Here is a 14,072-nt window from a genome sequence, read left to right as displayed (position 1 = left end):
CTTAAACTATGATAGAATTGCATATTTCTTAGAAGAGCATCCTTTACATTTCCTAGAAGTTTTATCTTCTCCCCCCCTTTAAGGAGCAATGAATGCAAATATTCAAAGAAAGCTAAGTATAGTAATCACTGAAAGAGATAACATGAATCCATTGGGCAGGAACATTACCCCATTTTATAATGCCAATGTTTCCATTAGTTTTCCATTCTTGCTTTATTTGCATTAAGCACAATTTCCAGTATTGTGTTTCCCCCAAAGTAAGACACTGTCTTATATATTTTTCCCTCAAGAATACACACTATGACTTATGTTACTGCCATGTTCCTTGCTTAGAGAAGCAAATCTGGGGATGTTTAGTATTCATGAACATGTTGTCAGAAATACCGTATATGCAATAATAAATGTAATAACAGAGTAAAATAATAAATGCCATAATAAAGTAAAATAATAAATGTAATAATAATCATAAATAGTGTAAAATAATAAATTTAGTAATAATAATAATAGGGTAAAATACTATAAATGTAATAAAAATAAAAAGAGTAAAATAATACATGGAATATAACTAATATACTAATAATAATACTAATAACAGAGTAAAATAATAAATAACCTTGACTCAGGTATAAGCCGAGGGGAGCTTTTTCAGCCTAAAAAGGGAGTTAAAAAGTAGGCTTATACTCGAGTATATACAGTATTAAAAATGAACTCGGTATTTTCAATTACACGAATGTGAGTCAAGCACTGAAAGGGTTAAACGGATGCAATGTCTCAGCAAAAGCTGCAGTTCAATATAAGTAGGTGGGCCTGTAGCTTAGTAGGCCTCAGTGTTAGTTTGCCTCAGCATGAGAATGCCTCAGTGTGCGAGAGGCCTGGTGTGAGAAGGCTTGGGTGAGAAAAACCTCAGGTTGAAAGCCTTGTGTGTAAAAGACTACTATGTAAAGCTCCTCTCTAAGTTTATTGTGAGAAGAGGCTCTGTGAGAGCAAAGCTTTTTATTTGCATGAGAGAGAAGCCCAGCGTGGAAGCAAAGAAGGAAGTAGAAAGAACTTTGTGTTTATGGAAACGTTACTGTAAATAATGCCACCTTGTTGTTGTTTCTCTTCTGCTGTCTCTCTTTTCCTCCTCTCTTTCCTATCTCCCTCTTTCTCTACATCTTCTCCCCTTCCTTCACTCCTTCTTTACTTCCTTCTATCCCTTTTTTCTTTCCTTCTCTCCTTCCTTCTCTAACTTTCCTTCCTTCCCCCTTTTTCTTTCCCTCCCTCTTTCTCTCCTTTCTTCCTTCTCTATCTCCTTCCTTCCTTCCTTCCTTCCTTCCTTCCTTCCTTCCTTCCTTCTCTCTTTGCTTCCATGCTTCCTTCTCCCTTTCCTTCTTTTATTCCCTCCCTCTTTCTTTCTTTTTCTTTTTTCGTCCTCTTCCCTCCCTCTTTCTTCCCTTTTTTCTGTATTGTCATTTAGCTTTTCGTCATTTAGCTTTTTGGAGCTCTGTGTTTTTCAATGTTTTATGAGTGAAGGACATACATTGGGTTGTTAGGTGTCTTGTGCCCAAATTCGGTGTTAATTCCCCCAGTGGTTTTTGAGTTCTGTTAATCCCACAAATGAACATTACATTTTTATTTATATAGATTGTAGGCATTGAATATGTGCCATCTTGAAGCCACCCTGAGCCCCCCCCCCCCCCCCGGGATTGAGAAATAAATAAAAATAAATATTATTTTACCTTAGAATTTCCCTTGGAACTTGTGGTGGTGAAGAACAGCTGCTCAGATTTTCTTCGGACACCTCAGGAGACTGTTCTCCGTCTTCTCTCTCTGTTGTCGCAGAATCGGCTCTTTCCAACTCGGCCTTCTGTTGATTGGATCTGGCCTCCATCTTTGCTTGTTCGCATTTGAACATAAAAACAATCGAGGGTTTCTCGCTGGCATCCGTTTTGGACTCGCTGAACCAATTGTGACGCTGAACCGGAGGCGGCGGGAGCATGTGAATCACTGTCCCGTCCAGACCCACCAGTTTCCCCTTCTCCCTCTCGCGGTCTTCCTCATCGTCGGTCTTTCTGCGGCGAAAGAAGCTCTTAAATGAGATCCAGCGCTTGGGTTTGGCATCAACAGCCCGCCGACTTTCGGAGTGCAAAACAGACTCCGCCTCTGTTGACCGGACAGGGCTCAAGGGTTTGGTCCAATTGCTGAAATGGCGTTGCAACACTTTGCTGGCGTGATAAGGCGAGGATGTGGAACGGGGCGGAGGGAAGGGGGGAGCCTGCTCACTTTTGGGGCTGGAGGAACTGTGGGAGGGTGACACCAGCATTGGGGACTGAGCGACCGGTGACTTTAATGGGATTTCCTTGGACATCACTTCCATGGATTGTACGGCTTCAGCATCAGCACTGGATTGTAGTGTAAAGAGAGATTTGGGCCTCACTGGTGGGGCACCTTTCCCTGCGTCTGCATCAGGGGGTAAAGAATAGAGTTCTTCGGCACTGCAAGACTTGGGCGCACTCTGAGATGCTTCTGGGGGAGACTGCGGAGGCTGAATGGAAGCAACAATCTGGGAGAGCACCGTGCAAGCGTTTTCTCGACCGCCATTGGAGACCTCCTGTGAATTGTCCGTTCTGGCTCCAGTGTCCTGAAGAGCCCTTTGTACGTTTGTTGGGGAGCTGGGATCAGGGTTTTTGGGTGACGCCTGACCTTTACCAAGACAGCTGTTAAATTCCTGAACCTTTTGAGCCACAGAACCCAGCTTTCTCTCAGTGCTATTCACTGAACCTTTAGTATGGAAAAGTTCAGATTTACTAGCAGTGCTTTTGGCTTCTATTTCTTCATACGTGTGGCTGATGACACTTGTGGTTTTATCTTTAACAGACAGCTCTCCGCTCGTTCCCAGAAAACTTTTATAAATAGCTAAATTGTCGTATGCATTCGGGTTGATGACAATGGGAACTTTGATGGCATTCTTGGAGCTCCTGGCATAAGTTGGCTCATCGTGAATAATAATTGGGAATGGTGGCATGCCGGCATTGTTGTAACTATTGAATTTGATTTCTGACAAGTTGGGAGATTTCACAGGGATTGTTTTCGTAGAAAGGTTTGTTGAAGTCGGAGAAGTTGGGGCAGATTTATGTATGTTTTTCCGTACGGGTACAGAAGGTCCCGGAGCGTTGGCAATCAGCTCCACTTTGGGGATCTTTTGTCGTGGACTTGTACTGGAAGTCCAAACCTCCTGGTACCTGACTGCACTCGATTTTTTAAGATTGGGATTAATTTGACCTGTGGGTACAGAATTAGGTGCAGCATTTGCACTTGGAGTGTCAGACGAACTAGACGGAGCACTGTTTGAATCTACGCTTTTTGCTTGGTTTTCTTTACATTCATGAGTCATGGCTGCGGATACATCCACTACAGTGTATGGCTTACAAATGGGCTGTTCCATATTGACTACTCGATAAGGTTTGGCTTGTTCTTCTGAATGGACCACATTAGGATTTGTTGCTTGAGCTGGCAAACCTGAGGGACTTCTGCAGTCTGGCTTATCACTCTGAACAGCCATCTTGCCATCCTTCTCTTCCAGCCGAAGGGCAAGCACAGCCTTGTGAGTCTCCAAAGTTTTGGTAACATTCTGAGGGCTTTTCGATGCAGCTTTTTGTTGCTGATCGTCACCAAACCCTTTATATCCTTCTTCTTTAGGAGTGCTAGGAGACAATGCACCATTACAGAGCCTTTGGGAAGAACTACTGGCTGTCCCTGAGCAAGACTCTTCCGTGAGAGAAGAGTCCGGAGACATGGAATCAGACGAGACCATACTCTGCATGCTTTCTTGCCCATAAAGGATCATGGGTTCGTCTCCATAACCATTCAAAATTTCATCATAACTGTCATCATAATCCACTGCACAAAATCTCTGGAGAGACTTGTTCCTTAAAGGCACTGTATTCCATTTTTTGTCCACACAAAACCGGACCGGGGAGAGCGTATTAGCCCTAAAGTTTGCAAAACGTGGCTGCCCCCTCATACGAATCTCCATTGCTAGCAGCTCTTCGTCACTTTCGTCCCAGCTCTCGTGGTCTTCGTGGACGCTGCCAAAAAAGAGGTCATCCTCGCTTTCATCCCCACTGGAGAATTCTGGGTAACAGAAACGACCCCCTTCGTTACTTATGACATCCGTGCTTCCGCTCAGGACCACGTGCTTGTTTTGTGCATCCTTCATTCCACCCATCATACAACTTGGAGGCAGCTTTCTTTCTAATGAGCGCTTGTAACAGTTGTTGATTCTTCCCAAGAAAGCTTCCCTGGAATTAAGTTCATTTCCTGCGAGAGGAGACGAGGTCTCCAAACCTGCAATTTCTTTCAGCACATCCGTCAGTCCATTATTGTTGCTTGGAGATTTACCCACCTCGTCGCTATTCCCAAAAGGCCGATGTGCGTGGCTGTAACCTTCAATGTCTTCCTCGTTGTTATTATTGTTCAGGGTTTTCTTGTTTGCAACCGCTCTGTTTTGATTCCATCCCCCAGGAACTGGCTTGTTCTCACAAGGATCTGGTGAGCTGGCTTCACCACATATGACCTGTCCATCTACTGTCATCATGGTGGGTTTCACAGCTATCGTGGGCTTCTTTGCCACAGGAGGTCGGAAATTCCCTGTGTTCCTTGAACGCTGGTTGTTGTTGTGGGTTGCATTGGTTTTTAGATTCGTATTTGAAGCTGGAGGTTTTTCAGGGGCTGGAGGCAACTGGTGCATGTTTTTTGGCTTGAAGCAGTTTTTACATTCTCCTGGTTTCCAGACATGTTCAGTGAAGGCATTGCAAGCAGACATTTTCCCAGGCCTAAGCACCGGATTCTCACAAGCTGTTCAGTGCATGGTAAGAGCATTCATTTCTTATCACTCTTCTTGATTAACTTCTCCGCATAATGAAACCTTGTTCATTCTAAAAAAGAAAAGAAAAGAATGACATGAAACCAACTATCGCTGAGAAGGGATTATACATGCTTCTCTATTCTACTAAAAGAGCTAGTTCATCATCATCATCATCATCATCATCATCATCATCATCATCATTATTTATACCCCACCACCATCTCCCCAATGGGGACTCGGAGTGGCTTACATGAGGCCAAGCCCAAACAACAAATTACAATAAAATAAAACCGAAAACGCAAACAATAAACAATAACAACATAATTACATAGAACATGTGAAAACATAGCAATATAAAATTACAATAGGCACAATCACAATGACAATGGGCGGGCTACATTGGTTAAAAGAGAGACTGATTAAAAACTAATTAAAACTCAGGTGAGATGAGAAAGAAAAAGATTATTTGCGGAGCGGAAGAGCCAGGTTTTAAGGTTCTTTTGAAAAGTTTCTAAGGTAGGGGCTTTCCTAATTTCTCCAGGTAGTGAGTTCCAGAGTCAGGGGGCCACAGAGGAAAAAGCTCTCTCCCTTGTACTTACCAGGTGAGCTTGTGAAACTGGCAGGGGTGAAAGAAGGGCCTCCCAGAAGAATGGAGGGCCCAAGTTGGTTCATGGAGGGAGATACGGTCACGAAGGTAGGCGGGTCTCAAACCATTTAGGGCTTTATAGGTGATAACCTGCACCTTGAATAATTTATTTAGACCCTTTCAACTTATTGCTACCTTTCACTGTGATCTACAGAGAAACTCGCTGTAACACCTCAGCAAGCGAGAGTCCAAAAGTGGCAGCCTCAAACCCAGAGCCTCAATCAATGAATGGTACCAAATGAGAGACTCCCTCCTGGGCACACAGAAAACTGGGTAACTTGGAAGGCACTGAACAGACTGTGCTCTGGCACCACGAGATGCAGAGCCAACTTTAAGAAATGGGGACACAAAGTGGAATCCACGACATGTGAGTGCGGAGAAGAGCAAACTACAGACCACCTACTGCAATGCAACCTGAGCCCTGCCACATGCACAATGGAGGACCTTCTTGCAGCAACACCAGAGGCACTCCAAGTGGCCAGCTACTGGTCAAAGGACATTTAATCAACTTCAAAGTCTGCAAACTTTGTGTTTTGGTTGTTTGCTTGTTTTTAATGCAATACAAATATTTGGTTCGCTCCTGACATGATAAATAAATAAATACTGTTATATACCCCAGAAGATTGTGCTGTGAGGATAAACCATGAAGCTAGAACTCTAAATATACAGTCTATATATAATTTTGACCCTGCAGAAGAAAATAAATAAAAATGCATTAAGCAAAGCAAAATATTTCAGCCATTCTAACTGACCAGTTTAACTACTTTTTCCTTTATGAGGAATCTGAACATTCAGGCAGGACTTCTTGCAAGAGGCAGTGATGTACTTCAAATACGAAAATAAGATTGCTGTTCCGTATGACAAGCGCTTGTGCAAGGGAATTATTTTCAACCAAAGCACTGCTCCATCTCATTTTAAATTTGGATCAGCTGCAGAACTGAATGGGAAGCTGCTCATCAAAATGTGGCTCAAATGTGGAAACATCCACGCAATTCTGCTTCGGATTGTTATGCACACAATACGCTGCCTTAGTCAATAGTCAATATTTCAAAATTAACTGCAATCTGTTTAGCAAATAACTAAAAAAGCAGGAAAAGAATATCAGTACGAACACTTCCAGAAGCAATCCCAAATTAGATGCCTGTTTGCTTCTAATTAGACTGAATGAATATACATTGGAGCTGAGGAGCGCACTGTACAGAGAAATATATTCAGTCAAAAGACTTTGCTGAAGGTGATTTAGTGACTGCTCCTTGCAGAGCTATTATGGAATACATACATATTCACTGCTGATTGACAACTACATTACTAAATTGGGTTTTATAAAATACAGCAATACTTTCCTTCCATGTTACAGTGATAGTTGGCCCCCATCACACGGCAGTATGTAGTAAAGTTTAGGTAATGAACGTAGGTGTCTATCTGTCAATCTGCATGAATGCGAAATTGCTTTATGACAAGTGATACTGCTTATTACCAAAGACAGACAGATATTCCTATCAAACACCAGATGGAGCTACCGCATAATGGAAAGAATTTCGATTACGCTTACAAAAGCCTATCTCGCTGTTTTCATAGCGCAGCATTTCACAATATTCTCTCCAACACAGTGCTAAGACATTATTTATATGGGCTTGGGAATGTGAATGTTCCCTTCTGCTGTTCTAAGAGCGAAAGGATTGCATAACATGACTTCATATATTACAAAATACGGTGGTTCAGTAGGCCGCAATTGCCTATATTCTGTTTCAAGAGCTGTAGTACTTAAACAATTTCCTGAAATATTTAAGATAAGAGTGAAGAGAGTGAGTGAAATATCAACCTCGCTATCCACTTCCTTTTACATATTTAATCCTTGCAAAATATTAATTTGCATCTGAATCAAAATGTTTTCTTTGCTAAGAATCTGCAGATGATATATCTCGTGGATTTGTTTCCAAAAAGCAGTGGCTATCTCGCATGTCCACCATATCCTGTATAGACTACTGCAACGCTCTCTATGTAGGGTTGACTTTGAAGATGGTCCGGAAGCTTCAACTAGTCCAACAAACAGCAGCCAGATTGCTAACAGGAGCAGCGCTCAGGGAGCATACAAACCCCTTGTTGCGCCAGCTCCACTGGCTGCCGGTTTGCTACCAGGCCCAATTCAAAGTGCTGGCTTTGGCCTACAAAGCCCTACATGGTTCTGGCCCAACTTACTTGTCTGAACGTGTCTCCCCTTACGAACCATCGAAGACTCTAAGATCATCTGGGGAGGCCCTGCTCTCGGTCCTGCCTTTGTCACAAGTACATTTGGCGGGGACGAGAAACAGGGCCTTCTCAGTGGTGACCCCTCGGCTATGGAACACCCTCCCTAGGGAGATTAGATCTGCTCCCTCCCTCTTAACGTTTCGTAGGCAAGTTAAAACATGGCTGTTCGAGCAAGTGTTTACAAATACAGAGTAGCTAATATAGGAAATTGAACGATTTGACAATGGAACTGGACAATGCTTGAGAATAAGGAGACGCTAATGACGTTGTTTTTATTGCTTTGTTTTGTTATATACTCATGTAGGCATCAAATCATGCTGGCTGGAAGCTGCTCTGAGTCCCCCCCCCCCCCCTCCAGGGATTGAGAAGGGCGAGGTACAAATATTCGAAATAAATAAATAAATATTGCAAATATCTGATATGCAGGAAGTATTTTCATTCACTGGACCAAATTTGGCACAAATACCCAATATGCACAAATTTGAGTACTTGTGGGGTGGGGGGTGGGGGAACTGATTTTGTCATTTGGGAGTTGTAGCTGCTGGGATTTATAGTTAACCTACAATCAAAGAGCATTCCAAACTCCACCAACGATGGAATTGAACCAAACTTGGCAGACAGAACTCCCATGTTCAACAGAAAATACTGGAAGGGTTTGGTGGGCACTGACCTTGAGTTTTGGAGTTGTAGTTCACCTACATCCAGAGAATGCTGTGGACTCAAATAATGATGGATCTGAACCAGACTTGGCACGGATACTCAATATGCCCAAATGTGAACTCTGGTGGAGTTTGGGGGAAATAGACCTTGACATTTGGGAGTTGTAGTTACTGGGATTTATAGTTTACCGACATTCAAAGAGAATTCTGAACTCCACCACTGAGAGAATTGGGCCAAACTTCCCACACAGAACCCCATGACCAACAGAAAACACTGTGTTTTCTGATGGCCTTTGGCAACCCCTCTGAATATGGCAAAATCCCAATTTCTTAAAAATCCCAGCTTATCTATCCGAACACATATCTCCCTATGAACTTTCCAGGAAGTTGAGATCGTTTGAGGAGGCCCTGCTCTCAATCCCGCCTGCTTCACAGGCACGTCTGGTGGGCACAAGACAGGGCCTTCTTTGTGGTGGCCCCTCGGCTGTGGGATATTCACATCAAATCAAATCATTTATTTCGGTCATTGACCAGCACAGGAAATTAGGGATATTAGATCGGCCCTCTCCCTCCTGACGTTTCGAAAAAGAGTGAAAACCTGGCTCTTTGAGCAAGCGTTTGGAAGTTCAACACAACCAGATAAACTCAAATTGGAATATGAACTAGGAACGGCTGAGACAATGGAACGGTTGAGGATTTGAACAAGAAGACATAGTTTTTATAATTTTTATTGTTATTGCTTTTACAGTTTTTAAATGCATTGTAATGTGATTTTTTTGTTGCTTTTAACAGATATATGTATTTTTATAAGGCATCTAATTGTGCTGATTTGTATGCTGCCTTGAGTTGCCTTCGGGCAGATGCGGTCGGGATAAAAGTGACGTAAATAAAAAAAATAAAAAAATAATTCCTAATGTACTTCAAGCCAGGCAATAGCTGTAAAAACTTGTGAAGACAATTTTCACTAAAGTCAAACTGGCTGAATTAATTGGTGTCCACAATGCACGGATGTAGAAAGTGGCAGGTCAAAAGCAATGAAATCACAAGCGATGGAGGGAAAGCCAGAACAGTTTCAGCTTGGAGGTGAACTACTTGTGAGGACAAGAATATTTTGTAGCCATTTAGTTTTATATGCATAATAAAATCTATCCGTAAAAACCAAGCAAGACACAAATAAATTAAATAGTCTAAAAGAGCAAAACAAATCACTTGACAGTTGACAAGCCTCTTTTGAACAGTTTCTGTTTCCTGCTGTCAAAATGGTAAAATTAGCTACAGTCATAACAATGCACACAGCAAAAGAAGAACCAAGCAAATGGGGAAACACAGGCAAACGCTGTCTTTTCAGGAATCCTCTTTAATTAGAAAATGCGCTCATTTATGAGCCTGAATGCTATCTTTTGTACACATCGTGCATTGTATTAGGGCATGATAGAAGAACAGGCTGGTTATTCTGTCTTCTAACTGAAATATCATGTCATCTGATTAAGAGATCTTGCAGAACTATCTGTGTAGTTTTTAGAACTAATTTCCTTTGAGGAAAATGCAGAATTTTGTGGCAAAGGGGGGCAATGCCATCGCTAACCTTGTGGGAAAAGCAAACTATATTTATATTTTTAAGTAATAAAAATATTAAGAGAAGTCCCAAAAGACTGGAGGAGGGCAAATGTTGTCCCTATCTTCAAGTCAGGAAAAAAGAGGACCCAAACAATTACTGTTCAGTCAGCCTGACATCGATACCAATAAAGATTTTGGAGCAGATTATTAAGGAGACAGTCTGCAGTGACTTAGAAAGGAACGGTGATTACTAAAAATCAACATGGATTTCTCAAAACATGTCATGCCAGACTAATCTACTCTTTTTGTATATATAGAGAGTTACAAGCTTGGTAGATGCAGGGAATGCTTTGGATGTAGTATATCTTGATTTCAGAAAGGCCTTCGACAAAGTCCCCTTCTTGCAAACAAACAAGCCAAATATGGGCTAGGCCAGGGGTCCTCAAACTAAGGCCCGAGGGCCAGATATGGCCCTCCAAGTCATTTACCCGGCCCTTGCTCAGGGTCAACCTAAGTCTGAAAGCACTGATTACTAAAAGTCAACATGATTTCTCAAAACACGTCATGCCAGACTAATCTAACCTCTCTTTTTTTAATAGAGTTACAAGCTTGGTAGATGCAGGGAATGGTTTGGATGTAGTATATCTTGATTTCAGTAAGGCCTTTGACAAAGTCCCCTTCTTGCAAACAAACTAGCCAAATATGGGCTAGGCCAGGGGTCCTCAAACTAAGGCCAGGGGTCCTCAAACTAATGCCCGAGGGCCAGATATGGGCCTCCAAGTCATTTACCCGGCCCTTGCTCAGGGTCAACCCAAGTCTGAAAACACACAACAACAACAACAACAACAACAACAATAATCTTATCTCATCGGCCAAAAGCAGGCCCACACTTCCCATTGAAATACTAAGTTTATATTTGTTAAAATTGTTCTTCATTTTAATTATTATATTGTTTTAAGTGTTTTTTGCACTACAAATAAGATATGTGCAGTATGCATAGGAATTCATTCTTTTTTTCTTCAAATTATAATCCGGCCCTCCAACAGTTTGACGGACCGTGACCTGGCCCTCTGCTTAAAAAGTTTGAGGACCCCTGTTCTAGAGGCACTCTCTCCTGACATTTCGCCTGCATCTATGGCAAGCATCCTCAGAGGTTGTGAGGTCTGAGGATGCTTGCCATAGATGCAGGCGAAACATCAGGAGAGAATGCCTCTAGAACAGGGGTCCTCAAACTTTTTAAGCAGAGGGCCAGGTCACAGTCCCTCAAACTTTGGAGGGCCGGATTATAATTTGAAAAATGTACATATTTTATTATTTTAAAGGTCATGGTCCCTCAAACTGTTGGGAGGGCCGGATTATAATTTGAATAAAACATGAATGAATTCCTATACACACCGCACATATCTTATTTGTAGTGCAAAAAAACTTGAAAACAATAAATAATTAAAATGAAGAACAATTTTAACAAATATAAACTTATTAGTATTTCAATGGGAAGTGTGGGTCTGCTTTTAGCTGATGAGATAGGATTGTTGTTGGGTGCTTTCAAGTCGTTTCAGACTTAGGTTGACCTTGAGTGAGGGCCAGGTAAATGACCTTGGAGGGCCCTATCCGGCCCCCAGGCCTTAGTTTGAAGACCCCTGCTCTAGAACATGACCATATAGCCCAAAAAAATCCTACAATAACCCAGTGATTCCAGCCATGAAAGCTTCTGACAACTTCCTGACCATAAGAAAAGTTGTTCAGCAGTGGAATTCTCTGCCTCGGAGTGTGATGGAAACTTTTAAACAGATGCTGGATGCATGTTTAGCCTGAAGAAGAGAAGGCTGAGAGGAGATATGATAGCCATGTGGAAAAAGGGCTATCAAAGAGAAAAAAATAGGACAAGTGCAAAGAAGCCAGGATGGATGTCCAAAGAACTTCTAACTGTGCAAAAATACAAAAGAGACATGTAGAAGAAGTGGAAAAAGGGAGAAATCAACAAAGAAGAATTCAAACAAATAGCGAACACCTGTAGGGAAAAGGTCCGCAAGGCTAAAGCACAAAACGATTAGGACAAGGAACAATGGCTTCAAACTACAAGAGAGGAGATTTCATCTGAACATGAGGAAGAACTTCCTGACTGTGAGAGCCGTTCAGCAGTGGAACTCTCTGCCCCGGAGTGTGATGGAGGCTCCTTTTTTGGAAGATTTTAAACAGAGGCTGGGTGGCCATCTGTCAGGGGTGATTTGAATGCAATATTCCTGCTTCTTGGCAGGGGGTTGGACTGGATGGCCCAGGAGGTCTCTTCCAACTCTTTGATTCTAGGATTCTATGATTCCATCTGTCAGGGATACTTTGATTGTGCTTTTTCCGTATGGCAGGGAGTTGGACTAGATGGCCCATGTGGTCTCTTATTACAACTCTATTATTCTAAGGCATGTGCAAGGAAAAACAGCATCTGCATTATAACTCATGTAGACACAGACACAGCTTGAAATTTCCACCTGTTTACAAGGATTTCCTAATGTTTCAGTTGCTTGCTATTAAGAGTCTGTCTAATAAGGAAACGCAGGCAGTCATTTCTCCGGTATGCATTTCAGGCACTACTTCTTTGTTCTAAATGCCAGGCTGGCAGGTTCCCTCCAGATGAATGCTGGCTGAATCACAATGAAGACCTCCTACACTAGGACTTGAAACCAACATAATCCAGTGAAAAGGGACTTAATTGGTGCGCCCCATTCCCTGCAATTTCAGCATTCTAAAAATGAATAGTCTCAGTAAGTACCAGATGGTGGCATACACTAATTAATCAGGCCAGCTCAATGAATGAGCCTATTAAAATGAATGCACCTATTAGACATGTGTTTTCAACGCTCTCTGCTACCAAAGCGTCCTTTTAAATGAACACTTGATTCATTTAAGGAAGCAATATAGACAAGTGCGCACCGCAATCATTTGACAGTGCCACACCATCCGCCCATCATATGCCTTTCGAACAGCAGGTACTTCGTGACAAAGTACAACCCGGTTTTGTTTTTCTTCAAACGGGGCAGACCCAATGCTTCTGTCTCCATATCTTCACCTGCTTGGGAGGAGCTCACCAGTATCAGCATGCTCCAGAATTCTCTGCAGGCACCAAGCTTCATGCATGACAGCTCCCTGTAGAACTAGCTGATCATTATTCACAGCCATAGGAGGCTCTTGTAAAAGCATTGCCTTTCATCAGGAAGCCTGGCATGAAGAAGAGCCACACTCGGTTTCATCACAGCATACAGAACATTATGAACTGATCAATTAAGATTGGTCCACTTGCAATCCAGAAACGCAAACACCAAAGGTATGTGCAAATAAGAAAAAGGTGCATAAATTGAAACAGAACATTCTCTTAATGTCTCATTCATACCCCATGCCTTTCATTATGATACTGCACTATCAACAATGCATCTTATGTGAGGAAGCTTTAGGAAATCTATTTTCTACACTTGAAACAAAGACTAGTTGAATTTAACTAATTGCTCACATTCAGGGAAACAGATAAAAATAGTTGTGCCTAGAAATTCTCAGCATGCTTTAATGGAGGGCAAATGCTTGCATAAATATGTCCAGAAAATCTTTGATAGCAATATTTCAACCATGTTTGTACACATTGTTTATCAACCTATAGAAATAAAAATGCAATGTTCGTTTGTGGGATTAGCATAACTCAAAAACCACTGTACGAATCGACACCAAATTTGGAGACAAGACACCTATCAGGCCAATGAGTGACCATCACTCATTAAAAACACTGAAAAACACAGCAAAAGAGACATTAAAAGCCAAAAATTAAGAAATACATTAGAACGCATGCACAAAACTATACAGATAGATAGATAGATAGTTATGCATGCGCAAACACACATATATACACATATGCACAAATATATACACACACATATATACACACACAAAACACATATACACACAGACTGGGCCACAGCAACGCGTGGCAGGGGATGGTTAGTAAGTATTAAAGGTAGACAATGTGAGTCTTAATTCTAGGGGAAGCGTGTGTTTAATGCTGCTCTCCAGCAGGTCTGCTTTGCAGGGCAATCTAAAGGATTTGTGAGGCTCGAGGCAGGTGTGATATCGG

General features: G+C 42.0%; 1 protein-coding gene across 5 annotated transcripts in view; it reads right to left on the bottom strand.

Annotated features, from left to right (window-relative positions):
* The window catches only part of PEAK1 (pseudopodium enriched atypical kinase 1), a 122,601-nt gene that overhangs the window by 48,656 nt on the left and 59,873 nt on the right, over window positions 1-14,072 (bottom strand). For all 5 annotated transcript variants that reach the window (XR_010910293.1, XM_067471272.1, XM_060755723.2 and 2 more), the window contains one exon: window positions 1,719-4,916. Coding sequence is in view for 4 of the 5 variants with exons in the window: in XM_067471272.1 (XP_067327373.1) it covers window positions 1,719-4,804 (3,086 nt within the window). In the remaining variant the exon portion in view is untranslated. The remainder of the gene's footprint in view (window positions 1-1,718; window positions 4,917-14,072) is intronic.

This window comes from Anolis sagrei, chromosome 9 (genome assembly GCF_037176765.1).
Source record: "Anolis sagrei isolate rAnoSag1 chromosome 9, rAnoSag1.mat, whole genome shotgun sequence".
NCBI classification, from domain to species: domain Eukaryota; kingdom Metazoa; phylum Chordata; class Lepidosauria; order Squamata; family Dactyloidae; genus Anolis; species Anolis sagrei.
Note: the sequence above shows the minus strand (reverse complement) of the source record. Positions and strands in the feature narration are given on the sequence as shown.